Source organism: Heloderma suspectum, chromosome 7 (assembly GCF_057233095.1).
Source record: "Heloderma suspectum isolate Gila_16-S chromosome 7, 16-S_ref, whole genome shotgun sequence".
Classification (NCBI taxonomy): domain Eukaryota; kingdom Metazoa; phylum Chordata; class Lepidosauria; order Squamata; family Helodermatidae; genus Heloderma; species Heloderma suspectum.
The window spans coordinates 81,101,610-81,127,851 of record NC_139464.1 but is presented as its reverse complement, the minus strand read 5'-3'; the positions used below and the strand labels follow the sequence as shown (position 1 = coordinate 81,127,851).

Below are 26,242 nucleotides of genomic sequence, written 5' to 3'. Positions count from 1 at the left end.
CCTTTATCATGCCCGTCTTTGCACAAAACGTTCCCTTGAGATCTCCGATTTTCTTGAAGAGATCTCTAGTCTTTCCCATTCTGTTGTTTTCCTCGATTTCTTTGCATTGTTCATTTAAGAAGGCCTTCTTGTCTCTCCCTGCTATTCTCTGGAACTCTGCATTCAGTTGGATATATCTTCCCCTTTCTCCCTTGCTTTTCGCTTCCCTTCTTTCCTCAGCTATTTGTAAAGCCTCATCAGACAGCCACTTTGCTTTCTTGCATTTCTTTTTCTTTGGGATGGATTGAGTTGCTGCCTCCTGAACAATGTTACGGACCTTCGTCCATAGTTCCTCAGGCACTCTGTCTATCTGGTCTAATCCCTGAAATCTATTCCTCACCTCCGCTGTATATTCATAAGGGATATGATTTAGGTCATACCTGAATGGTTTAGTGGTTTTCCCTACGTTCTTCCATTTAAGCTGAAATTTTGCAACAAGAAGCTCATGATCTGAGCCATAGTCAGCTCGAGGTCTTGTTTTTACTGCCTGTATAGAGAGCTTCTCCATCTTTGACTGCAAAGGACATAATCAATCTGATTTCGATATTGACCATCTGGTGATGTCCATGTGTAGAGTCGTCTCTTGTGCTGTTGGAAAAGAGTGTTTGCTATGATCAGCGTGTTCTCTTGGCAAAACTCGATTAGCCTTTGTCCTGCTTCATTTTGTACACCAAGGCCATGCCTGCCTGTTATCCCGGTGATTTCTTGACTTCCTACTTTAGCATTCCAATTCCCTATGATGAAGAGGACATCTTTTTTTGGTGTTAGTTCTAGAAGGTGTTGTAGGTCTTCATAGAACTGATCAACCTCAGCTTCTTCGGCATCAGTGGTTGGGTCATAGACTTGAATTACTGTGATGTTGAATGGTTTGCCTTGGATTCGTACTAAGATCATTCTATCATTTTTGAGATTGTACTCCAGTACTGCTTTTCCCACCCTTTTGTTGACTATGAGTGCTACTCCATTTCTTCTAAGGGATTCTTGCCCACAATAGTAGATATGGTCACCTGAATTACATTCGTCCATGCTTGTCCATTTTAGTTCGCTGATTCCCAAGATGTCGATGTTCAATCTTGCCATCTCATGTTTGACCACCTCCAGCTTACCTTGATTCATTGATCTGACATTCCAGGTTCCTAAACAATATTGTTCTTTACAGCATCGGATTTTCTTTTCACCATCAGACACATCCACAGCTGAGTGTCCTTTCGGCTTTGGCCCAGCCGCTTCACTCTTTCTGGTGCTACTTGGAAATTCCCTCTGCTCTTCCCCAGAAGTATATTGGACACCTTCCGACCTGAGGGGCTCATCTTCCGGTGTCATATCTTTTAGCCTTGTGATACATTCCATGGGGTTTTCTTGGCAGGAATACTGGAATGGGTTGCCATTTCCTTCTCCAGTGGACCACATTTTGTCAGAACTGTCCACCATGACCTGTCCATCTTGGGTGGCCCTGCACGGCATAGCTTATGGCTTCACTGAGTTACGCAAGCCGCTTCACCACAACAAGGCAGTGATCCATGAAAGGGGGAGGGGTACTGTTAAAGAAACACAAATCTGAAGCCCCGTTGGGTGTGGAGAACTAGTTGCGTGAGTTCTTTGGATCTTAGCTATAGGGCTGGTTGTTTAACCCTCACATAACACACGCCCCCGGGTTCACATGAATAGCCACTGCAGTTTACATATTCAAAATGGTGGCTGGTGCATGCTGCGAAGCCCTGCAGGTTAATTAACCTACAGTGGCTTAGCATTACATGTGAACCAGGTCATAGTGAGGTTCTCACCAGTAAAGATTATAGTTCTCACTGCATGGTTTGCATCAGCTACTGATACTAAATGGAGGATATGTAGGTCAAAAGATTTTCAACTTCTAAGAAAATTAAGTGTTACTTCATACTCTACTCTTCTTAGTATAAAAAGCAAGACCACTGTTTTATCTTACTTTCCTATACCATTTCACAGCCATTCATATTTCTTCCTTTTGCCATATGGCTGGGTTTAACTATGGAGGAATTTAGATTAGCTTTCCACAAACTGGTGCCCTTCAGATGTGTTGGACTACAACTCCTATCATCCCCAGCCAGCATGGCCAATTGGTGTCCAACACTTCTGAAGGGCACTAGATTGGAGAAGACTGATTTAGGGTGTTACTTTCTCTCCGTATGCTATTCTTTCACACCTAAAGTGGGAAAATAATATGCCATGAATTGGAGATAAAATAATTCAATAAAATGAATAAAAATAGAACAAATCCATACAATGGGAAACCACCTGAATGGAATAAAAGCAGTGTGCAGTGTTGTCTCTCACAAAAGGAAGCGATCTAATACATAATGTACTTTTCTTTGTCTCAGAGTTTGTGGGTGGAGAGAACTACACTGATCTTGGTGCAGAGTTTGCCTGGAATTTCCCGTTGGTTTGAAGTGGAAAAACGTGAAGTAGTGAGTTTGAACTGGAGGAGAGGGGGGAATAGTTTTTTCCTCATTCTGAAGTCATTTTGGATGCTGACCATATATAAGAGTAATAAATTACAACTGAAATGTTATGAGGGAGAAAACTGCAGTCGGTGTAGAAAGTACTGGCTAGACATTCACCCCATGAGCCAGAGAGAGAAAGAGAAATGTCACTCTATAATTACTTTTGTTGCAAGAACTTGCATAAAAATTATAATATGAACAAAATACAATCAGAATTGCACCAACTGTATATCAAGATTTCTAACCAAGAAATTAAAAATAAAATTAAATATTGAAATCCCCTGTCCATAGTCATGATGTATATAAAGATAATAGTCTAAACAACTGTGACAAATATATGACATGTATTGTTATGGGATCTGGAGATCAAAAGAGTTCCACTTTAGTTCCAATGGAAGCTCTGTCCAATAACCTGTCTTGGGTTTCTCCTTAATCATGGGATAACTTTTCTGTTAATAATCCTTATTCAATTTTGTGGGTGTCAGAATTCTTTTTACTAAGATTACTCTTTCCTAACTATCAGGAATGATCTGGTTTCTTAAATGTTCATAGACAGGTCCTTTTTTTGTACTAGAAGTAAATTATTTAATTCTCTTTTTGGTCTGTTTGATTCATTGGGTGAACACTCAAAAGTAACTGGAGAAATGGATAATGACAAATTTATTGCAATAAATTCATAACACTCAGGATCTCTAAGCAGTTACAAAAGCACTAATGCCAGAGTTATTTTCATAAAGCTTGGCTTAAGTTGTTCAATATTGGATGCCTCAATGCACTGGCATTAGTGCCTTAGTACAGTGGAAATACTCAAGCCCAGCCTCCCCAACCTGGCTTCCTCCAGAGTTGTTGGACTCTGACTCCCATTATCCTTACCCATCAAGCCAATAACCAGTCTGGCTGGGGATGATAGAAATAGCTGTCCAACGTCTCTAGAGGGCACCAGACTGCTCTAGCCCTTCCTCAGTGCATGGACTTACGGTTTCAGACCAATAGGGTGAACTCTATATGTGCAGCCAGCTTTCTGAGTCCTTTCCAAAAGTAGCTTCCTGTGCTACCAAGCTTTCTATCCCCCAAGTTCAGTGAAACATCATTAGTGACCTCTGTGAAGCAGTTAGAAGAAGGTGGGGGAAAGCGATAGCTCCAGTTTCTGTGTGCAGGCACCAGGGGTGTCAAACCTCTTTTAACCCAAGGGCTGAATTCATTTTCGGAGAACCCCTCAGAGCCTGCATTCGGGGGGGGGGGGACGTGAAGGCAAAAGGGGAGAGGCCAAAATTGCCCAAAATATCAACATATTTTAGCTGAAAACTCTTAGTTCCAGTACCTAAGTCTTAGGAGAGGCATTTCTGTATGCAAATGCTGGGAAACCACCAAATGATCTGTGGTCAGGGAAAAGGGCGTGGGGCCAGGGGAAAGGGCCCACAGTGCTGAGGCCCACAGTGCTAAGGTTCAACACCTTTGCTGTATGAATAGTTTGAATAGTGAAAACATTATGTATTGTAATATTTATAGATGCAGCATGTTAGTTGCACTGTATAGTTCAACAGCTGCCCAAAAATCAGATCATAATTTGTTCTTATGCTGAATATTGGTTTCAATATCTTATATAACTTAGTGATCCCAGGCTTTGTCCATTGTTCTAACATCCCCTCAAGGGTGCTCAAATGTCACTACCAATGCAGATAGTTCTTAACTTTGCTGTAGTAAAAATAGCATCTTGCTCTTTGCCAAAACCGCAGAGATGAGATTGACAGACCTATTGTCAGTTGCAAATAAGCTGCTAAATAGTTGACAAATATGGAGGTTTGTGAGTGGATGTTTGTTGTCCTTGACTTTCAGGTGGAAATGAGCCCCCTGGAGAATGCTATTGAAGTGCTGGAAAACAAAAACCAGCAGCTGAGGACACTGATCAGTCAGTGTCAGACTCGACAGATGCAGAATATCAACCCCCTCACAATGTGTTTGAATGGGGTAATTGATGCAGCAGTTAATGGTGGAGTTGCCAGGTACCAAGAAGTAAGTTGTTCTCACATTTAGTATTGGGGGTTAGGATGCATTCTTACTTTAATCTCTTTCCCTCCACTTTATTTATATAAAATTTATATCCTCACCCCCAATCCCTGGAAGTTGTTTACCCCTGGTTTATACATAACCATAATTCACCTTACACTATCTGTCACACTAATTGGGAGTGTTTAGAAATCTGAATACCTGTTTGACTTAAGAGACCATTTGGCCTGAGCATGCAATCTGTCAATGTAATAATGTATTTATTTCACTTATTACTTTTAATCCTGCTCTTCAAAGGAGCTCAGGGAAGAGTACATGGTTCTCACCCCTTCCCATTTTATTCTCAAAACAACCCTGTGAGGGAGGGAGGTTACACTGAGAAATGGTGACTAGCCCAAGGTGAGCTTTTGTGATGATTAGGACCTGTACGCAGGTTTTCCCAGCCCCAGTCCAATGCTCTAACCATGGTGCCCTGGCGCAGAGAGAACCACACACTCTCTGAGGTCAGAAAGGGGGCGTTCCAGTGGGTGGGGAGGGGAGGAGATTGGAAAGGCCACGATACAAGCTAGCCTAAGCCTCCTCCAGCCTCCTTCCCTCCCCCTCCAAAGCGCCCTCACTAAATGGGCTGAAAAGCCCATCTAGTGAAATAATCAAAGATTGGAGGATAGGGAGGCAAAGATCACCTCTGCCACTTCCCCACCCTGCAGGCTTCAGCGCTGCAGGGCCTAGGAAACTTGGAAGCCACCAAATTTGGGGGCTTCTGAGCAGTGAGGGTTCAGCCCAAAGGTTGCCCCCTAAATTAATAATAATGGTGATTGGTCAAATAGCATGGAGTGGGGGCATAAATTGAACTACAAGGTGGACTCTTCTTATTGTGGGCTGGCTGGTAGTATTCTAAGTGTGACATCATCAACATCATCCATCTGCCCACTTGGTGCTTGAGGTGATAAACAAAATTCAACTAAAGACAGAATAAAACTAAAACATAACAGTGAAATGAAAACCAGAAGTAGAATATTTATTGCAATAAAATCAGAAAGTGACATTAGAAACCCTTAAAAGCTTGAGAGAACAATATATAGTCTTCACTGCCTGTCTAAAGCATAATAAAGAAGGGGGTTAGTCTGATCTCCCCTAGGAGGAAGTTCTACAATAAATTCTGCTTCATTGGAGAACTTGGGAACCTGCAGGCTCTACACCATGTGGGTGACCCATGAATCTACTCCAAAAGTACTGTTATTGTGGGAAACACAAAATGTGAGGCACTTGGTATTGTAGCCCGGGACTTGGGGCCCCTGAAAGTAAGAATCTGGCTTCATACAAAACTCAGGAGATGAGTAGTTTATTTTAGTGTTCCTTCCTTGCATACAGCCACAGGCAGACTGGCTGTTGCCCTGCTGGTCCAGTATAAATCCTGGGGTGGATTTTCTGTGCTTAATCCAGGGCATCCAGAAATCATGGCCTGTCTCAAGGAATGGACCTATCACAAACTCTACATCCCTCCTTTCCCCCCAGAAATGAAAACCACCAACATAATTATAAGCTAAGAACATCTGAACAACCACAAAAACTACATCTGTATAAGAAAAACTATGACTAATATATGTGACAAAAAATATACAAATAAAGAAATAGAGCAAACAGGATAATTGGTTCATGGTTCACAAGAACAGCTTCTTTTATGCAATATAGTTGTGCAAATAGCTTGGAAAATGATGGCTAGTCCTTGTTGGGTAACACTGAGAGTTCATCTCTGAAGCACCCGGAGTTGCTGGATTTGTGCAGCCGGAGTGGTGGATGAGGTGACATTATCACTCTGTATGTCGTCGTCATCATCATCTGAGTCTGAGGGATGTTACAAAGTGGTTTGATGTGGGAAACATTTCTTGTGATTTTTATGGGTACCCCTCAGTGCAGCGACCATCGTACCATTTGTCGTTGTGATTTGATATGGTGCAGGGCATTGAATGTTTGTTTTGAGGCTTGGAGGTTCTTAACAAGGACCATGTTTGAATGGTATTACTCTGGCTCGTCTACACTGGTCAGTATACTGTTTCATTGCAAGCTTTGCCTTATCATCGTGTTGGTGGAGGGGTGCATCCTTGAGTAGGACATCAGTTTGAGGTAACTTTATCCATACCTGTCTGCTAAACATTATAGTAGTTGGTGCCACGCCAGTGGAACAATGAGGAGTGGTTCAGTAGTTGCAGAGAAATCAAAATAATTCCTGTTTCAGATTGCCTCCCTCTGCTGTAGCAATCTGTAAGGTTTTCTTCAGGGTCCTCATAAATCTCTCAACCTCCCCATTTGCTTGTAGTCAATGAAGTGTAATGTTTGGATGTTTGAAACCAAAGTGGTCTGAAAATTGAGCAAGCTGCAGGCTTTGAAAAGGTGGTCCATTGTTCTTGCACTTTCCCCTAGCTGCACTACTAAAGTTAACTTATGAACCCTTAAGATCATTATCAACAGTGTATTAAAATATGTACATTTCTTAAGCTGAAGACTGTAACACAACTTTGGTTTAAGGTGACAGGAAGCCAGTTCCCTGAGATTTCAAAATGAATGAATCACCACAGGATAATAAATGTGCCTTGCGAAGATTTATTACTCCAGAAGTTGAGTTGAGCATGTACTGATGGTGCTCTGTGAACCCAAATGTGCTGTAAGGAGATGGCGAGATGCCCTTAACGGGACTGGGTTTTGATGTACTTCAAACTAACATGGATGACCTTTTGCTGCAATTGTATTCCATTCAGGCATTCTTTGTGAAGGAATACATCCTGAACCACCCAGAGGATGGAGAGAAGATCACATGCTTGAGAGAACTGATGCTTGAGCAGGTAAAGGAAAACCCAAGCACGCTGCTTTCTTCTGTTGTAGCTGATGATATTGACATGCACCCAGGAAAAAGCACAACACAGCAATATTCTGTTCTTCAAACGGCTCTGGGATTTGTAGAACTAATGTCTACACAATGATAGGAGCGAGCAAGCAAGCAAGCTAAGTGTTACTGACATCATCTATCTGAGCTTTTAGAACTGCTATTTCTCTGGTTTTTAGAAGAGCAGCCTAAACTGAAGAGTGGGTGACAGGCAGAATTTTGCCATGTGGTTGTCTGCATATATTTTAATTATATGCTGCTTGAAATATATTGTAGGAAGGTTTAAAGCATCTAGTTTAAAGCAGGGAGTGATGGGGATCAGAAACAAGAGTGTGATTCTTAGACAATTCCTAAGATCACTTTGTGGTGTTAATTCTGCCTCTCTATAAAATTGATGGTGAGTAATTTCATCTAGAAGCAATGTCTTCTACATTTTGCTGCTCTTTAAATGTCCACATTTCCAATTGGACTGAATTTCTTAGCATAGCCTTTGTAATGTGTGTGTTTACTGTAGGCTCTAGTCATCTATGATCGTTATCAGAGTGGTCTGTGCATGCAGAGTTGTGCAGTTCTGTAACCAGCAATGAGCTGGTTTGGACATCATGATAAACCATGTTTTATTGCAGGGATGGGCAACTTTCAGGGGTCAAGGGCCCACATTTCCTTCCCTGAACACCAGAGGGAACCCCACCCCTTCCCCCAACACCAAAATTCAGAGGTGCTGTGGCAGAGGAAAAAAAGGAGTCCCTTTTAAAAGGAAAATAAGTGGTTTGCCACCGAATTTCTGCAGTGTGGCAGCTGTGGCTGCAAAAAGGGGCTGTTTTACTTTTAAATAGCTGCATTTTGCTGCCACTGCACTGCCAAAATTTGGTAGCAAACTGCTGGTTTTCCTTTTAAAATGAGCTTTTTTCCCCTGCTGTAGCAGGGTGTTTGGGGGCCTCAAAAAAGACCAGGGGACTGTCTTCACAGGGGATTTGCTGCAAACTGGGAGCATTTCAAGGTTGTTGGTGGCAGATGACATCCAACATGCTTCTCATTCTGTTGTCCTGAAGGGTATATGAGGCCACTGTTTTCCCGAACCCTGGTTTATTGTGATGGAAACAAACCTCATCAAGTCTCAAGTGCTTCCCTACTCTCCTTCTCCAGTGCAGCAGCAAGGAGGAGATCGCAAGTTTTTGCTTCCATTTTTCATTAACTGCCACTTGTTGTTTCATCTGAACCCAACAACCTTTGGTTTATCTTAACTGAGGTTTGTTTGAAATAATCTGTGGTTTGAAATTGGTTATGAATCTGGCTTGTTTCAACAAACCATACTTAAGATTAACCACAGTTTAAGGTTCAGACATAATGCAAGGTTTATCATGATGGGAATGAGCCACAGCAAGACTCATGCTCATGCACTGTCTCCCTTCCCTCTCCTCTGGCATGGCTGCAAGATGGAGATTGGAAGCTTTTGCATCCATTTTTGACTAATCATAATTTATTGTGATGTTCAAACTGGTTTGGTATGAACCCAGTGCCCTCAAAGTTGTATCTATGATGGTCTCTGTGTGTAGCATTAATAATACTAATTCCTGAGTTATATGAATATAATTTCTGATATAATTTCTGAGGTTATGATTATAGCGAACATATACATATGAAGACAAATAATTATCATTATTCTCCCTTTCTTGTACTAAGGCCCAGATTCTGGAATTTGGCTTAGCTGTACATGAGAAGTTTGTCCCTCAAGACATGAGACCTTTACATAAAAAACTGGTGGATCAGTTCTTTGTGATGAAATCAAGTTTGGGAATACAGGTATGTGGGTCTAATGTTGAGGGCCCCATTAGATGCATTATATGGGTAATGGCTGCTTGTGCAAGCATTGCATTCAGCAGCATTAGTACTTGTACTAAGCAACAAATGGTGACATCTTCTGGCTGTATGGCTATATTGCTTTGCTTGCATTTTCATCTCTCAAAAGAACAAAATACTACACTGAAAACATTGAAGAAGAAAATCTTTGTTTAGCTTACAGTATTACATTCTTTTTTTCTCTTCAAGATACACAGCCCATGTAAAGAGTTATCTTCAAAACATCAAGGTGTACTCTTTTGAGTTCTAATGGTCCCCTAATATATTACATTTAAATATATACTTAGGAATTTGCTGCATGCATCCAGGCCAGTCCAGTTCACTTTCCAAATGGAAGTCCCCGTGTCTCTAGAAATTCAGTACCTGTTTCTATGAGTCCAGATGGTGCCAGAGTAATTCCTAGACGTAGGTAAGTGAAATAAATAAACTCTCCTGTTTCTAATTTGGGGGCATGTTTTATACAATGGTGTGAACAATTTTCACAAATGTTGGGCAATTTTGAACTAGAAAGGTGACACTAGCTACCAAGGGAGGTTGTACAATTCCTTCCTTGGAGGTATTTAGGAAAAGGTTGGGCAGGTATTTGTGCCGGAGGGGGCAATGCTTTTGAAGTGGGAGAGAAACTGCTTTATGGCAGCGTTTGAGAACAGATTATCCCAAGTTTAGGAAAGACTCTAGGAGTGTTTATCCATCCACAACCATCTCATGATCAGTTTAAAACAAAAATTTGAAGAATAGGTGGATCTGAGGAATGCATGGATCTATATGTGGACCGTGCAGAAATCTGAATGATTAACCCTGCTATATGATCAATGGAAACTAGAATCAGAGTTGATGACATTTGCTGTCTTCTTTGCTTGTCACAGCCCATTAAGTTATCCAGCTGTCAATAGATACTCTTCCTCGTCATTGTCCTCTCAAGCCTCGGCAGAGGTCAGCAATATAACAGGACAGTCTGAAAGTTCTGATGAAGTTTTCAACATGCAGGTATGAAATGTTCACTCATCTAAATTGGATGAATTTGTATCTTATCTGAGGATTTTTTTTTTTTTTTGAGTGGAGCAGGTTGTAATCATTTGAGGAGGATTGGTGAGAGGGGGAGGAGCACATACTAAGGAGATTGTTTTAATTTGGAGTTTCTAGCATTCCCTGTTAGCGCAGCTCAGACTGGGTGATAACAGTTGACACAATCAACTCAACAATTTAAAATACCTATTAAACTATAAAATATATCTATAGTATTCCCTAAACTATAAAGTGCTATAACAATAGTATCACTTAAAAAATACATGTTTCTTATATAATCCTGGCAACCAAAAGCTAGTCAAACACAAATTGCTTCAGAAAACAGTTGAGTCTGCTTTTTGGAAAGTTGTTCCTCATTTATGGTGGAGTCCCCAATGATAATATGTGCCCTTTACAGGTGTATGACTGGTATGTTCAAGAGGCTGATCTTAAAAATACAACATCCAAGCCCAGCTAACTGCAGGGTGTGTGTCTTTTAAAATCTTACTGTACTTTTGTCACTGAGGGACCAGTGATAAGTCATGCTACTACATGACAACTACATTTATATCCTTTTAAAATATGACCAAATCTACTGTCAGGCCTCTGTACAGAAAAGGATAACTTGCCCTCATATGACAGTTTTAAGATAAGGTACTGTTTTAGGTTTCGTATCAGATTTCTGTCAGTAGGGGTACCACTGTGGGTCACCCTGATGCAATATCTGCCCAGAGTCAACAAACAAATGTAGATAGGCCAGGATCAGTGCTATGTTTCTATGGGAGCTCATGGTTAGATGATCACTTCTTGATACAGGTAAATGGCCCAAGAAGGCTAGGAGATAGTGAGAGAAGCTGAGTCCTCCCTTTTCCTCTCTCCAGCCAAAGCAAGGGTGCAGAACCTATGGCCGAGGAACTAAGTCCCACCTGGGGTTCCAATCCAGCCCTCATGGGTTCCCCAGATGGCCACTCCCTCTTCCTGTGGCCCCACCCCCTTTCCCCCAACCACTGATGCCCAGGGGCCAAGTCTCACCTGGGGTTCCAATCCAGCCCTCAGGAGTTCCCCAGTTTGGTAGTTTCCTGGCTTTGGGGCAGTTTTTTTCTCATTCTAAAAGGTTGGAAGGCCTCTCCCAAGGCTTACTTACAGGCAGTAAGAGCTTTACGCTACAATATTTTACCTTGGGGTTCTCTTGAAATGACTGCTATTCTTGCTATTACTGCTGTTATCATTGTTGGCTTTTGTTGTTGTTTTTTATTGTTTTTATCGCTTTTAATATTTTAAACTGTTTTTATATTTTTTATTGCTGTATGCCGTCTTGGGAGGGCTTCTGTCCTGAAAGGTGGCCAAGCAGTGTTTTAAATAAATACATACATAATATGCTGTTTTTTGCCCCTGCCCCTTTTGCCTTTGCCCCTGCGTTCATTTTGGCTCTGGCCCAATCCACCACTGGGATGTGGCCCCCAAGAGCTTCTCCAAAATGGAATTTGGCCCCTGGCTGAAACAGGTTCTACACCCATGACCTAGAGGGAGGGAGCAGGTTAGCTGTGAGGGAAGGAACAATGGACTGTAGTTTTTGAATGGAACTAAGAAAGACAGGACAGAGTTGAGTTTTGTGATCTGCAGTCTAACAGCATTTTGTGGGGCTGGTTGCTTCTCTCTGGCGATCTGATATGGAAGCAGTGCACTTTGGCTGTCTGCTGGAGTGTTTAAACTGTGCCTCCACCTGTGTTCTGCCTGTGTATTAGCAAATAAATTAATATATTTACAAAACAGTGACCTCCTTCCAAAGGAAATGAACCCCAGGTAAGCACTGCGCCCGTGGAATTTCTCTGTGCTCAGAGAAGTGGGGTAAGCATAACAATGCTAGAGGGAGGCAATTTGGCAACCAGCATTATTTTTTCTTGAATAACGTTTAAAAATATTGTTTTATGTTTTTAAAATTTGATTACGACCACTTCGTGTGCTCTATTAAAGGTGTAAGATGTGGGATAAAACACGTGTACAAATAAATTAAAAAATAAAATATTTGTAAAATTTGTGTTCACTGTTTCTGATTCTTTACTGTCTTTCTGTGTTCCTTTATATCACAGAAAAGGCCCGCTTATCCTGTTAACTTTTTACACAAGCTATTAGGGCTACTCCATGGTTTGTAAAGGCAATAAACTGAGCAAAAATGTGAGCTGGTGGTTGTGAAATGATCAGAAGTAAATTCTGGCTGCAATCATATACACACAGACCTTGGAGTATGTTTCCCTGAACACAGTGGGACGTACGACTGAATACACTTGCATAGGATTGTGCTGTCAGTCATCTTCTTACTGCCTACTCATGTTTCTGTTTCAAATTCTATGTTATAAAAACAGAGTCAAATAATGCTTGGAGCCTTTATTATAGAATAGCATAGTGGGGTTGGAAGGGGCCTATAAGACCATCGGGTCCACCCCCCAAGCTTTGGCACAAGCTTTATGTCGACCTTGTGCCATAATATAGGATATCATTAACCAGAACATGTTGCTTTTTTGTTTTATCGTCGAGTTGCATGATACTGAGATTTTGTGGCTCTTGTGTATTTCCAGCCAAGTCCATCTACCTCAAGCCTGAGTTCCACTCATTCCGCTTCACCTAATGTGACCAGCTCTGCTCCATCCAGTGCCAGAGGTTAGTGCTTCATTACACAGAGATGATTCTAGACGCTTTCTGGGCACGAAACTATTTTTGTGCTACTGGTTCTTGATTGTATCATTTGGAATTCTGCGTAAGAACATGGGAAGCTGCCTTGTACTGAGTCAGACCGTTGGTCCATCTAGCCCAGTATTGCCAACACTGACTGGCAGCGGCTCTCCTGGGTTTCAGGCAGGAGTTTTTCCAGCCATGCATGGAGATGCCAGGGATTGAACCTGGGACCTTCTGTATGCAAAGCAGGTGCTCTACCGCTGAGCTAAGGCCCTTCCCCAACAGTGAGAGATGAGTCATTGTCATCTGTCCATGTGCCTTCACCAGAATAATATGCCAAACTGAAGGTCAGAAGAATTGCACTGATTCTTTAGGTTTCTCTTGTATTCCAGGGTCACCTCTCTTGTCTGACAAGCTTAAACATTCCAGAGAAAATTCTTGCCTATCTCCAAGGGAGAGGCCTTGTAGTGCCATTTACCCTAATCCTGCTGAGCCTTCACAGGTAGGCATTTCTCAGGGTGCCTTCACAGGGTGGTCCTCTTGTAAATGGGCTGCAGTGGTGCAGAAATGTTACTGATCTTCCTTCCGATTCATATATTTGCTTTTTTGTGTGGTAAAGATGCAATAGATCTATTTGACTATATTAGAATTCTTCCCAAAACTATCATACTTAGTTGTTTACTGATAGGGTAAGTAATAGTTTAGCTTCTGAGGTTCTTGGCCTGATTCTTGGAGGATACCAGAGAGAAATTGCGAAGGAAGAATGATTGTTCCTTTTGTTAGTGCCACTGCACTGTAATTTACAGTCTCCTGTATCTGAAATTCTTATAAAGCACAGTCAATGTACCTACCATTTTTTCATTTACTTATGTAATTTCTAACGAACAGACATTCTTTTTACATAGTACATTTATCCTTGCAATATTTCTCAAAACCTCTATAGTCCATACCATCTTCACATCATGTCACTAACAATGTAGTTCTAACATTGAGGCCTAGATAAACTTTTGACTAGGTTCCCTGTGATTTGTGGAGTTCTGGCTCTGTCAGTAGAACACTACACTATTTCAAAGCATCTTAATTTAGAAATAATCAAGATTCTCCCCATCCCCCTTGGATCTTTATAATTCATTTTCTAAGATAGGAAATACTTGCTTATAGTTCCTCTCTAATTTTACACCATGGTCCTTCACAGTCTTATAACTTTGCTGGTTGCCATAATAGCTGATACTTCCTCAGTGACAGCAACTATTTAGCAAACATTAATCCTGAATTCAGTCTACTCTCCTCTGGAGCAGCCAGGACAGGAAAGGGGTTCAGGAAAATGTTCTAAATGTAAAGTGGCTTTTAAAACATGCCACAACGACAGAATTGTGCCATTTTTGCTCCCAGCCTGCAAACTCTTGCTTTGCCAAGTGGAATGAGGCCTCCATTCCGCGCTGCATCAGAGATTCACCAAGGGAGCATGAGGAGCACGTAGGCCCAGTATCTGCTCTCCCAGAGGCTTACCTGACAGGAAAATCTCCCAATCTGTCAACATCCTCAGTAGGCCCTGACAGGGTAAGTAGAAAAAAGTATTTTTCTCATACAAACATGATGAAGATAAGGGCTCAAGCACTTTATCTTTGTTTTCTACCTCACATCCTTAAAATAAATCTGCGAGAAGAGGCAGATTTTCCTGTGAGGGCTCTGTGTTGTAGAATGGCACCATAACAAGCTCTTCTGGGATATCAGGGAAAAATATAGCATACTGCTTTGCCAGAGAGTGCAAAGGTATTTCTGAGAGGCATTAGCAGTTACATTGGAGTCCCAGCACACTCAAGAATGAGTCTGTCTGTCTACCAACCTAACAAAACAGCACCTGATATTGAGATCAATGTGGTCATTCGTCTCAGAAAGAAAAGATGCGGAAGCTTAAATCATTCCTGTCAGATTACTGGAAACTTTATTGAGGGCACTTAAAAGTGGTGAGCAGGGCTTGGGCCACAGGTCTATCATGCTAGCTTTCTTCATGCTTGGGATCGTTGATCAGGATTACATCTGCCCATCTATCTCATTTTTTCCATGCTAGCCTTTTGCTGTACTGTCCCATATCATAAGACTAGGTCCAGATCATATGACATAATGACTTGCCTGGTTTTTGTAATGGGTGAATTCAGTAAACATGGGCTTTAGTTCCTCAATTCAATTTCCATATTTCACCACTAGCACTCGTTTTTGCCCATACTGAATAAATTAACATGTTGGGCTGTTGGACCAATTTGCCATTTTCTGTTCATGAGAAGATGGTGTCTGGCTGAGCTATCATGTGCTTATTCTCCATCTTCCAGCTGAAAAGCCTGCATGTCTGTTGCTAGTGACAAAGTTTTTCATGCATCTACTGACCCTGTTTGAACCATCACCATGGCTTAAACAGGCCATGGTGGCTTGTTGAGAGCTGCGGTGTGAGCCAGGCACAATTTGCATAATTACTGCCCACTCGCAGCTTATAGTCTGAACCCAGGCAGCATGGTTTGTTGGAGAGTTAAACAACCCTCAAATAACCCTACAGCTGCCCACTGGTTATTTGAGGGTTGTTTAACCCTCCAACAAGCCATGCCACCCAGGTTCGGATGACATGATAAACCGCAGCTGGGTGGTGATTATGCAAATCACATCCAGCATGTGCCATGGCTCTCAACAAGCCACCTTGGCTTGCTTAAACTATGGTGTTCATGCAAACTGGCCGGCTGTCAGCGCTACTCCTTGATGCAGTTAGCGCGTTATTTTATCTTTTCCTTTTCTTTCTTCTTAATTATCCCATAATTTCCTTTTCTCATAAATGTATTGTTTGTCTGGTCTAGATATCTGGCAGTTTTTCTTATAAATTTGCTTCTACCACTTTACCAGTGACTTCAATTCCTTGGCTGGTCCCTGTATATTTTCCCACATAAAAGATGCTAAGTTCCTAGCTCTTACAAATGTTGCATTTGCTAGCCTCGGTTTTACATTGGTTGTTAGATTTGGACAGAAGTGTTGGTATTTAGGCTCCCATGATGCAAACTGGAAATGGGATGGCAGTTCAGCATTTGAAACCGAATGAACTTATTTGTCCTTTCAGTTAAATCACTAGACCTTTCAGGGTCTACTAACATTATTACTATATAAATATTTTAATACATTTTCTGTTCTTCTATTTAACTCAACCTTTGTAAGTATATCTTTGCCTTACTTCCTTTACACAAGCAATGCCTTTGGAGGGTGTTGTGGGAATTCCATTTTGCTTCTTTAGAGGTACCATTGACTAAATGATGTTGCTTTAATCCCTAGAATACACTCTATTTAGGGCACAGTCCTAAGAACTGCATCCTCGATGATTGTAAGCCCTTGACCTTGGAAGCTAATGAATATTCTCTGCAGGGCGGGATGAGCGTCAGGGGCAATTTTCACCTCCCCATCCTCCCACCCTGCATTTTTCACCAAATGGGCTTTTTTGCCTGTCTAGCCGGGGTGCTTTGGAGAGGGAGAGAAGGAGGCTGGCAGAGGCTCAGGACAGCTTTTATCCTGGCCTCTCCAGTCTCTTCCCCTCCCTGCCTACTGAAACACCCCCTTTTCCTCCTTTCCAAGGTCACTTTCTTGACCTCAGAGCTCTGCTGGTGCTGTTATTTCTAGGCCGGCTGCAAAGGGGAGAGGGGTGGATCTCCAGTTCCCCCCTCCGAGGCTGAAGCTCTGTCTCTGACATCAGAGCCAGGAATCCGAACTATCCTATGGCCCCTCAGACACTGTCTAGGGGCTGTAGGATGGCTCCCTTAGTTGCCTTCACAAACTTGGTCTAAACTGGTAATCTGATTTGTCTGATGATTCTGTCAAGCTATTATTTAAAAAGGAAGCTGTAAATGTTGCATCATAGATGGAGCTATACCTCCATAAGGAAATCTCAGGTATCATTGGATGCTTAGAAAAATGTTGCATTATATTGAGTCGAGTGTAGTTGTATGAGCATCAGGGTGTGCCCAGATTATACCAGAGGTAAAAGCTCTTAAGCAAAGACAGGAAAAGGAGAGATTTTGGTGCAAAAGATTGATGTTCTTCTGCTAACACCACCTTTGTGTACTTTCACTGTTCAATACATAGTTATTTTGCAGATTAATTATTCTTCATTTTTCAGAACAGAAGGAGTTATTCTTTCATTGTTTCTGGACATTGTTTAAATTAAATTACCAACTATAGGTATCCCCTTAAGAGATGTAGTTAAAGAAAACCCAAGCCAACTAGCCATGTATTGCATGTTTTAACTTGGTCTGTTTGGACGGCCCTCTCTTTTGGATAGAATGCATTCCTACGTTTAATTTTAGTTTCAGCAAACATGCTGAATTAGTTTGTAAAGGTTTCAATAAAAGTTCTGTCATAAAATGCAGTGTTCTGAATTTTTAGAGAATTCCGTTCAATCATATTGGAGATGGCGCTTTGCCTCGAAGTGATCCCAATTTGTCTGGTCCTGAAAAAGGTAAGCATTTTATTTATTTGACATTTATATCCTGCTTTTCTATAAAATACCCATGGTATTTTACAACCAAAAGTAAAGCCATGCACCAGGGGTGGGCAACTTGTGACCCTCAATATGTTTTTGCCTACAACTTCCATCAGCCCTAGCTGGCATAGCCAATGGTGAGGATCATGGGAATTGTAGGCCAAAACATCTGCAGAGCCACAAGTTGCCCACCCCTGCAATGTGCAGTAACAAAAACCAAGATATCAAGTATAAATCTGTCTGTCTGTCTGTCTGTCTGTATAAAGGTATGAGTCGCATTTCGATCCAAATAGAGGCCCCTCAAGGCAACTTACAGTTAAAACATAATTAAAAAAAAACTTTTAAAAAAATCATATACAAGTAAAGTATATTAGTATATGATATACCTACATGTACTTGCTCAGACCATTAGGTCATTTTCAGAGGTCCTCCTCCAGGTGCCCCCGCCAAAGGAAGCTAGGCAGGTGGCTACAAGAAAGAGGGCGTTCTTAGAGGTGACATCCTACTTATGGAATAAACTCCCCAAGGAGGTTCTCCTGGCACCTACATTGTTATCTTTTCAGCATAGGGCAAAGACCTTTTTTTCTCCCAGGCATTTTAGAGACCTAGCTCTAGGTTATTATGAGTGTTTTATTCATTCCTCTGCTGTTTACTGTTTTGCATTATATTGTCTTTTATTCTTTTAAATGTTTGTATTGTATTTTATATTTTTAACTGTGTTTTAAAATGGCATTTTAGTTTTTTAACTGGTTGTAATCTGCCCAGAGAAATTTAGTTTTTGGACGGATTAGAAATGTACTAAATAAATACATACATAAAATCATATAAAATTATAGCCAATCCCACAGTTAGTGCTATGTTCCAGTTAGGTACCAAAGTGTATCTAAGTGATCTCAGGTACATTACATACAAGCCAGATATTTTATGTTAACTCTTGGCAGCTTGGAAAATAAATGTCCATTTTCTCACCATTTCCCAGCTGTAAACAGCACTCCCAGCAGCTGGAGCCTGGACAGTGGGAAAGAAGCCAGGAATATGTCAGAGAGTGGAAAGCTTATGTCTCCTCCTGTGCCACCACGCCCCACACAAGCTGGTATGTGCATACATCACAATCTTTCTTTTCTACTACCAATGGCCAGTTGTGTGACTGTTCTACCACAGAGAGTATCCAGCTCGGGCTTGGCTTGCCACCAAAAACCCATGCTGAGGATGGTTTGAGCCTGTGAGGCCAATCCACAAGTTAAGACCAGGAGCAGCAAGGCAAGTATCAAAGATATGGAGTCCTGCCCTGATGAGAGTTCACAGCAGCCAGCAGAGATAGTTCTCAGTCCAACAGAGAGCCAAATGCACAACAGATGACTCTGGGAGGAAATAGGGAAGAGGCAGGAAGGCAAAAGGGGAGAGGGTATAAATGGGATGTGGGGAAAGTAGGAATGGGGAGAACTGGTAGTGTAAGAACCCAGAAGAGGCAGTGGGGCAAGCTGTGTGGGTGGAGGTAGCTGTTGCCTCCAAGATCTGGGGAGACTGTATGTTTGAGGAGCCCGGGGCAATGGGCTTCAGTGTAAATCTAAGAGGGGGAATCAGGCAAAGCATCCCTGTACCTTCTAAGAGGACCATTGCAGACAAAAGAGGGCCCAGCTGAGAACTTCCACCAGTGCTGCAACCTGGCCATTTGAAGCAATAAGGAAGTGGGGGGGAAGCAAGATCTGCATGTTTCCGGGTTCTGTGGTAATGGAGAGCAGGAGTCCTTTCAATGTGCAGTTGCCTGTGTGGGCGTCTGGTTCAGAGCCTAAAGCAGACTTCAGGCAATAGTGACAACAGTGGCACACCCATCTGAGAACCCTAGAGGGCTGTGCCCCCCTTTCCCTGTCTCTTTTTCCGAGCTGCTGATCATTTGGTGTTTTCCCACCTTCTGTGCCGTTTTCTTTCCCATTCTAAAAGGTTGAAATGCCGCGCCTAAGGCTGAGTTACTGGCAGGAAGAGCTTGAAGCTGAAATATGCTGGTATTTTTGTATTTTGACCCTGCCACTTTTGCCTTCAGCCCTGCCCACCATTGGAATGTGGCCCCCAAGAGTTGAAAGGCTGAAAGAAGTTCGACACCTGTGGCAAAGGTGGTACTGGCTGGAAGTCAGCATACTCCAGCCTTTTGTAAGAAACCAAAGACCTCTTACTGCTTCTAGTGTCCTTTTGGCTCCTGCCAGCACAACTGGCATGGGGAGTAATTCTCTGAACCTTATCGATCCAGATGAATGTTCTATTGCAATATGAATCTCAGTGAGTCATGGGCAAGCTATCCCCAGCTTAGCTTGCAATTGGCCTAGTATGTCCAAACTTTTATGAAGAATTCATAAAAAGCTAGGTTGTTGTTGTTGTTGTTGTTTTCATCCTGGAAGTTCTCTTTGGGTCATGAAAGAAGCCTTGGGGGAGCTCCTCAGCAGCTCTCTCTATCAGTCCCCCTCTTTTCCTAAAGCTTACCATTACAGGGGGACAAAGGGCTGGCAGCAGAATTTTCCAGAACCATGGAAAATCAGGATTCTAGAATCTTCATGAAAAGACTCCATGGATAGGGGAGGCTTATTTGCTGACACTCAGCCTCCATGTGTAGAGGGCAAATGAAGGGCAAGAGAAGGGGGTGTTGGTGCTAACACGCTTGTCCTTGCTCCCCCTCCTCACGTTTATAGGTTATAAGTAAGGATAACAACTGAATTGGGCTAGTGCCTTTCTATATAAAAAAGCCTTCCCCAACCTGTTGCCCTCCAGATGAATTGGACTACAACACCAATCATCCCCCAGCCAGGAGGACACCAAGTTGGGAAAGGCTGATCTACACGTATGATCTTTCAACTTTGCTAGACTGCTCATGTTAAGTTTCATTATCGTTCTCAGTACAAATCAATTCTCAAATCGGTTAAATTCTTGTGAAACTGAACGTATTTTCTTTCACAGCATCGCCAGCTCGACATGTGACCTCAGTTTCCCCTTCTCCTGCTGGAAGATCTCCAATGAAGGTAATGGCCCCAATCCTACTTGAATTCTGAAGTAGAGACTGTGTTGTGTACTTCTCTGTTTTACATTGACCCAGGGCAATGGGATTGAGAGCCTCCTTTTCTCCTTATAATATTGACATACATTTGGTCTGTGTGTTGCCTTCGAAATCTAATGTGTGGTACCTCTTGCTCTCAAAAAATGTAGCTATTGAAACTAGTGCTTCCTTGTTTTCTGTTTATGAAACAATATTTAATATTAGTAATTAATAACACATTTTAAAATCCGGTGCTGTGCAGTGAAAATAAACAACTGAGCTCTCAAAGTCATCTCTGTTAGGATAATTAGATGGTACATGTAGCTATGAATAAAAGGGCCATGCCAGTGTCCATAGAAGCCTGTAGTTTCTATGCATTCAAGAGATAGTAGCCATAAGCCAGAGTGAACACAAAGACTTCCATTTATTTTTTCTCATGGAGTAGCAGCACAGCCATGCCATTCCCCTGAGTTCCAGAAGCATGTGAAATGGATGGCTGTTGTCCGCACTGGATGGTGGGTGTTGGGATTCCTTTAGCCCTCACTTTACTTATAAGCCCAAACATACACAGACCAGACGAGAGGCTTCGGTCTCCACCTTTCAATCCATTACTTCACAGGGTCAGACAGATGAAAATTCTCAGTGACTCTCAGTCTACAAAGGAATGCCTTCAGGGGAATCAAAAGGAAGTTACGAGAGTTGCCTGCCGTTTGAAGAGGGAGGGGGTCTGACTAGCCTAACTTAAGGCGGGGGAGGTCTCTCTCTTCTCATGAGGCGTATAGTTTTTCATGCAAGGCCAATCAGGTAGACCATCTAAATTCCGCCCTGGCCTTCTCTCTCTTTGCTCTGTGTCTGCATCTGGCATCTATTAGGTCACACTCCCCAGACCCCGCCTCCTCCTGTTTACTGCCTCTCACGGGGGGGGGCGTGAAGAGAGACCCTCATCCTCAGCCAGCTGGATGTTTGTAACCTGGGAAGCTGGCCTACTCATATCTGGACTAGCCTAGGAAAACACCTCCCCCATGTCTGGCGGTTTTCCTTCAGAATCTGAACTGCTATCCCATTCCCTGAGCTCAGAAACACCCCTGACAGTGGGATTAGTTTCATGATTATCTGGATTATGATCAGTGCTTATCAGCGCCGATATTCCTGGGCTGTTGGGGATTTAGTAGCTACAAGTGTCAAACAACTTAAAAAAACCTATATTACACAAGCACTTGAGGATAGTTTGGAGCCTGCTACTTAGTACTGCTGTGGTGAAAAGTAAGAAATAATGCCACGTACACATGAGAAACGTGGCTGATATGGACCTGCATATCGCAAACCATTCAGATAAGAGTTTAACTCAACACATAAGGGTACCATCCATTATAATGGAGAAGAAAGTGAAGGAAACATTCAGAAGATAGTTGGTTTGTCCAGCTAAGTGTGCCCCTGAGCTTTCTGTACATTCATATATTCCTTTTTTAAGTGACGTAGTCATCACAAGATTTTCCCATGTTTTTTCTTATAAGTTTCATAAGGTGAACATTTTTCATGAATATGTGACCATGACATAGGATGAAGTCCCTGAAAACTAACAGGCTTTCCCATGTGGTACAATACCCACTGAAGCCATGTGGCGGCACATTCATAAGAAATAATCCCCACATAAAATTGACAAGAAAATCATCTTGTGATAGCTTCATCTGTTACTTCTGAAGTGTTAAACCAGTGCTAACTCTTCTTTTAGCTAGATTCTAGCTGCTAGAAGAATAGCAACAACAAAGCTTTTTAAGGCCTGAGCCAAGGGTGGGCAGATTTCAAGCTTGTGGGCTCTTTTTTTTTTTTTTAACTAGACCACTGAAATCCATCCAGTGTAAAGACATACACTTAGAATTAAAAGAATTCTGAGCCAGGAACTTGTCTGGAGTTCCGGAACTAAACATAGCTCTCAGCCCTTCCACACACAAATCTATGCCTAGTTACCCCAAGCTTTCTTCATTTCAGCAGTATAATTTAGGATAGGCGGGGGAGGAGAGGGAGTCAGAAATCCTTGCCCCTGTGTAGTGCAAATCAGAGATCTACTAGTAGATGCAGATCTTCTGCCCAACCCTGGCCTCTTAAGCCTTACTGTTGTTCATTTCAATGGACAGGGAATTAGTCTTTCAACACAGAACAGAGGACTCTGCATCGCCATTGACATGCGCAGATATAATGAGCCAAATGCTATTGTTAGTGTGTCCATTTCACACTGTATGAAAGACCCAGGATGAAAGCCGGGGCCAATCTAAACAGAAACACTTTGTGAAGCGATTTGGGCAAAATCTGCATTTTCACAGAATCAAATTCGCTCTTTCCACGCTACACACGGTGCTGTATTCCTCTGCTTTTGAAGTGTATACTGAAACTGAAGCTGCATTAGTTGGAGTGGGGTGGGCAAGTCCTGCCACAAGTAGAAATGAATGTCAGCCATTACATAGGTGCGGGGCGGCTAGTGATTGGAGGCTTGCTCCCCCTCCCACGCGTGTTCAACGAAGTGCAATGCAGGACACGCGTAGATGTTCATGACAAACCCTGTATACTCCACTTACGCACACACACATTTATGAGGTGGGCAGGCCAGCAGGCAGCCACTGCCGCCCGGAGACTGAGCAGAATGAACGGGAGTGCAAGAGGCGCTGAGAGCAGAGAGCAGGAGCCAGCTAGGAGAGCGACTGGCACGTCGTCTTTGAGGTATATTAACTGCCCAATCAACAGTCTCTCTCCCCCCCCCCCCATATACACATGGGCTCAATGAAGTGCTTCTGAGTACACGTTCATGAAAATCATCTGCCCTGGCATCCACCCTTTCTTAGCTGCACAGCTTCAAATCGACAGGCACTCACCGTTTCTCAGCTGTGCTGCACAGTTTCAGAACAGCAGGGCTGGCTCCCGTCTCCACTCTCAAGCTGAATGACTGTTAAAAGCGAGAGGCAGTGAGCCACCGTTTACCAGCTGTGCTCCTGCAGGGCTGCACAGTTTCAGAACAGAAGGGCTGGCTCCCGTCTCCACTTTCAAGCTGAATGACTGTTTAAAGTGAGAGGCAGTGACATGGAACTGAAGGCAATGAGTTACTTCTGGGTGGACATGTTTAGGCCTCTGCTCTCCCCATACCCCCGCCCCACGCTATGTTCCCTTCCGCCAATCAGCGCCACTTTCACCAGACTGCGCCAAAGCCAGCTTAGGTCACACAGACTCCCAAACAGCACTGAAGCTGCTGTGACAGGAAAATCCGACACGAAATAAGTTTGAGAGGGAAAAAAGGGGTTTACGGCAAGAAATGCCAGGCTAGCTACAGAGAGCAGCGTGTGTCATCTGACACTATTGATATGAGGGTGGAGTAGAACCAGAGTAAAAGCTCCATGTAGATGGGGCCCTGTTTTTTTTTTCCTAACTCCTCATGCTGATTGTTTATTTTATTTATTTACAATATTTATATACTGCTGAACAACACAGTAAAAGAATAAAACAGCAGGTTAAAAGAGTTAAAACATTTTTTAAAAAGACAAACCCCAATAAAGTGGAATTTAACAAACCACGGCTGGTCACGCAAGGAAGGGCTCATGAAATAACAATGTCTTCAGGAGGCGCCAGAAGGAACACAATGTTGGCACCTGCCTGACCTCTAAAGGCAGGGAATTCCACAGGAAGGGGGCCATTACCCTGAAGTCTCTTTTCCTGGTGGACTCCAACCGGGCCATGGGTCCATGTGGAACCACCAGGAACATGCCCTCTGATGACCTCAGTGACTGGGCAGGGTGGCAAAGAAGGAAGAACTCCCTCAGATATCCTGGTCCTAAGTTGTTTAGGGCTTTGTACACTACACTAATACCTTAAACCTGGCCTTGTAGCGAATAGGCAGCCGGTGCAGTTCCCTCAGCAGAGGAGTTACATGCTGAAAAGGGGCAGCTCCCAACAACAGCCAAGCTGCTGCATTCTGCACTAGCTCCTGCTTCTGGATCAGCCTCAAGGGCAGCCCCAGATAGAGTGCATTGCAGTAATCCATTCTTGAGGTTACTAATTAATGCCTGTACCACCATGGTCAAGCTATCCTCGTCCAGGAGAGGCCATAGCTGGTGAACCAGCCGAAGCTGGTAAAAGGTACTCGGAGCTGCTGCGGCCACTTGGGCCTCCAGTGACAATGAGGATCTAGGGGTATCCCCAGACTATGGACCTGATTATTCAGAGGATGTGCAACCTCATCCGGACCACTCACCCACAGGGCTTCCATCTTGCCAGGATTCAGCTTCAGTTTATTGTCCCTCATCCAGCCCATTACTGAGTCTAGGCACTGATTCAGGACTTGCACAGCCTCTCCTGATTCAGATGTCACAGGGAGATAGAGCTGTGTGTCATCAGCATACTGATGGCATGTAGCTCCAAATCCCCTAATGACTGCTCCCAGCGGCTTCATATACATGTTAAACAACATTGAGAACAAGATGGTACCCTGTGGCATCCCATAGCTCAATTGCCAAGGGGCCGAGGAATAGTCACCCAATGTTACTGTCTGAAATCGGCCCCGTAGGTAGGACCGGAACCAATGTAACACAGTGCCTCCAATACCCATCCCACGGAGTTGATCCGGGAGGATACCATGGTCTATGGTATCAAAAGCCGATGAGAGATCGAGCAGAATTAATCAGGTTGCACTCCCCCTGTCTCTCTCTCGATAAAGGTCATCCAGCAGGGTGACCAAGGCTGATTCAGTCCCATAACCAGGACGAAGCCCAGATTGAAATGGGTGTAGATAATCAGTATCCTCCAAGAGTGCCTGCAGTTGGTCCACCATGACCAACTCAAGTACCTTCCCTAGAAAAGGGGTATTTGCAACTGGGCAGTAGTTGTCTAATACCATTGGGTCCAGAGTGGGCTTCTTCAGGAGGGGCCACACTACTGCTTCCTTAAGGACAGCAGGGACCACCCCTTCCCGTAGGGAAGCATTTATCACTCCCTGGACCCACCCAGTCATACCCCTCGGCTAGCTTTTATTAACCAGGAGGGACAGGGATCAAGAGGGCATGTGGTCGGTCACATTATTGCAAGCATCTTATCCAATCATCAGGCCGCAACAACTGGAACTGATCCCACAAAATCGGGCAGATGGTGGTATCAGCCACCTCGACTGGTACTGCACTAACAATAGCGTCACGTTCCTCAAAGGGCAATGCAAAAAGGTCACAGTGGGTCCTCGACAGGACCAGGGCCCCATTTACTAGGGAAGATGTTAACAACCACTGGACCACCTGGAAGAGCTCCGCTGGACAGCTACTTGAGGATGCAATGGAGGCAGCAAAACAAACCTTCCTTACTGCCTGCACTGTCACGCAGTAGGCACAATTATGCACTCTAGAGCATGCTCGGTCGTCTTCACTTTGAGTCTTGAACCATTTGCACTCTAGCAGACATCCAGCCTGTTTCATTGACCACAGCTCCCCAGTTTAACAGGGAGCAGAACAAGCTCCACAGCGCCATGGAGGGCACTCAGGTGCAATCAAGTTGATGGCCCTCCACATCTCACTGTTCCACAGTGAGGCTAGGGCCTCAGCTGGATCACCAGCTCTCTCCACTGGAAAATCCCCAAGAGCATTCAGAAATCCATTGGATTCTATCAGTCTCCTGGGGCGGACCATCTGAATAGGTCCCGCATCCCCGCGGGAGGAGAGTAACACTGTAAGTTCAGATCTCACCAGGAAATGGTCTGAGCATGACAATGGTGTTACTTACAGCCCCCCAATCTTCAGACT

The 26,242-nt window shown here is 43.3% G+C and overlaps 1 protein-coding gene across 4 annotated transcripts in view; it reads left to right on the top strand.

Moving 5' to 3' along the window:
* Nucleotides 1-26,242, top strand: part of DOCK4 (dedicator of cytokinesis 4) — a 343,934-nt gene that overhangs the window by 312,833 nt on the left and 4,859 nt on the right. For all 4 annotated transcript variants that reach the window (XM_084810752.1, XM_084810753.1, XM_084810754.1 and 1 more), the window contains 12 exons: nucleotides 2,394-2,480; nucleotides 4,353-4,529; nucleotides 7,280-7,363; nucleotides 9,088-9,207; nucleotides 9,552-9,673; nucleotides 10,131-10,251; nucleotides 12,846-12,927; nucleotides 13,335-13,444; nucleotides 14,335-14,502; nucleotides 17,356-17,428; nucleotides 18,432-18,545; nucleotides 20,399-20,460. In XM_084810752.1, the coding sequence (XP_084666878.1) occupies nucleotides 2,394-2,480; nucleotides 4,353-4,529; nucleotides 7,280-7,363; nucleotides 9,088-9,207; nucleotides 9,552-9,673; nucleotides 10,131-10,251; nucleotides 12,846-12,927; nucleotides 13,335-13,444; nucleotides 14,335-14,502; nucleotides 17,356-17,428; nucleotides 18,432-18,545; nucleotides 20,399-20,460 (1,320 nt within the window). The remainder of the gene's footprint in view (nucleotides 1-2,393; nucleotides 2,481-4,352; nucleotides 4,530-7,279; nucleotides 7,364-9,087; nucleotides 9,208-9,551; nucleotides 9,674-10,130; nucleotides 10,252-12,845; nucleotides 12,928-13,334; nucleotides 13,445-14,334; nucleotides 14,503-17,355; nucleotides 17,429-18,431; nucleotides 18,546-20,398; nucleotides 20,461-26,242) is intronic.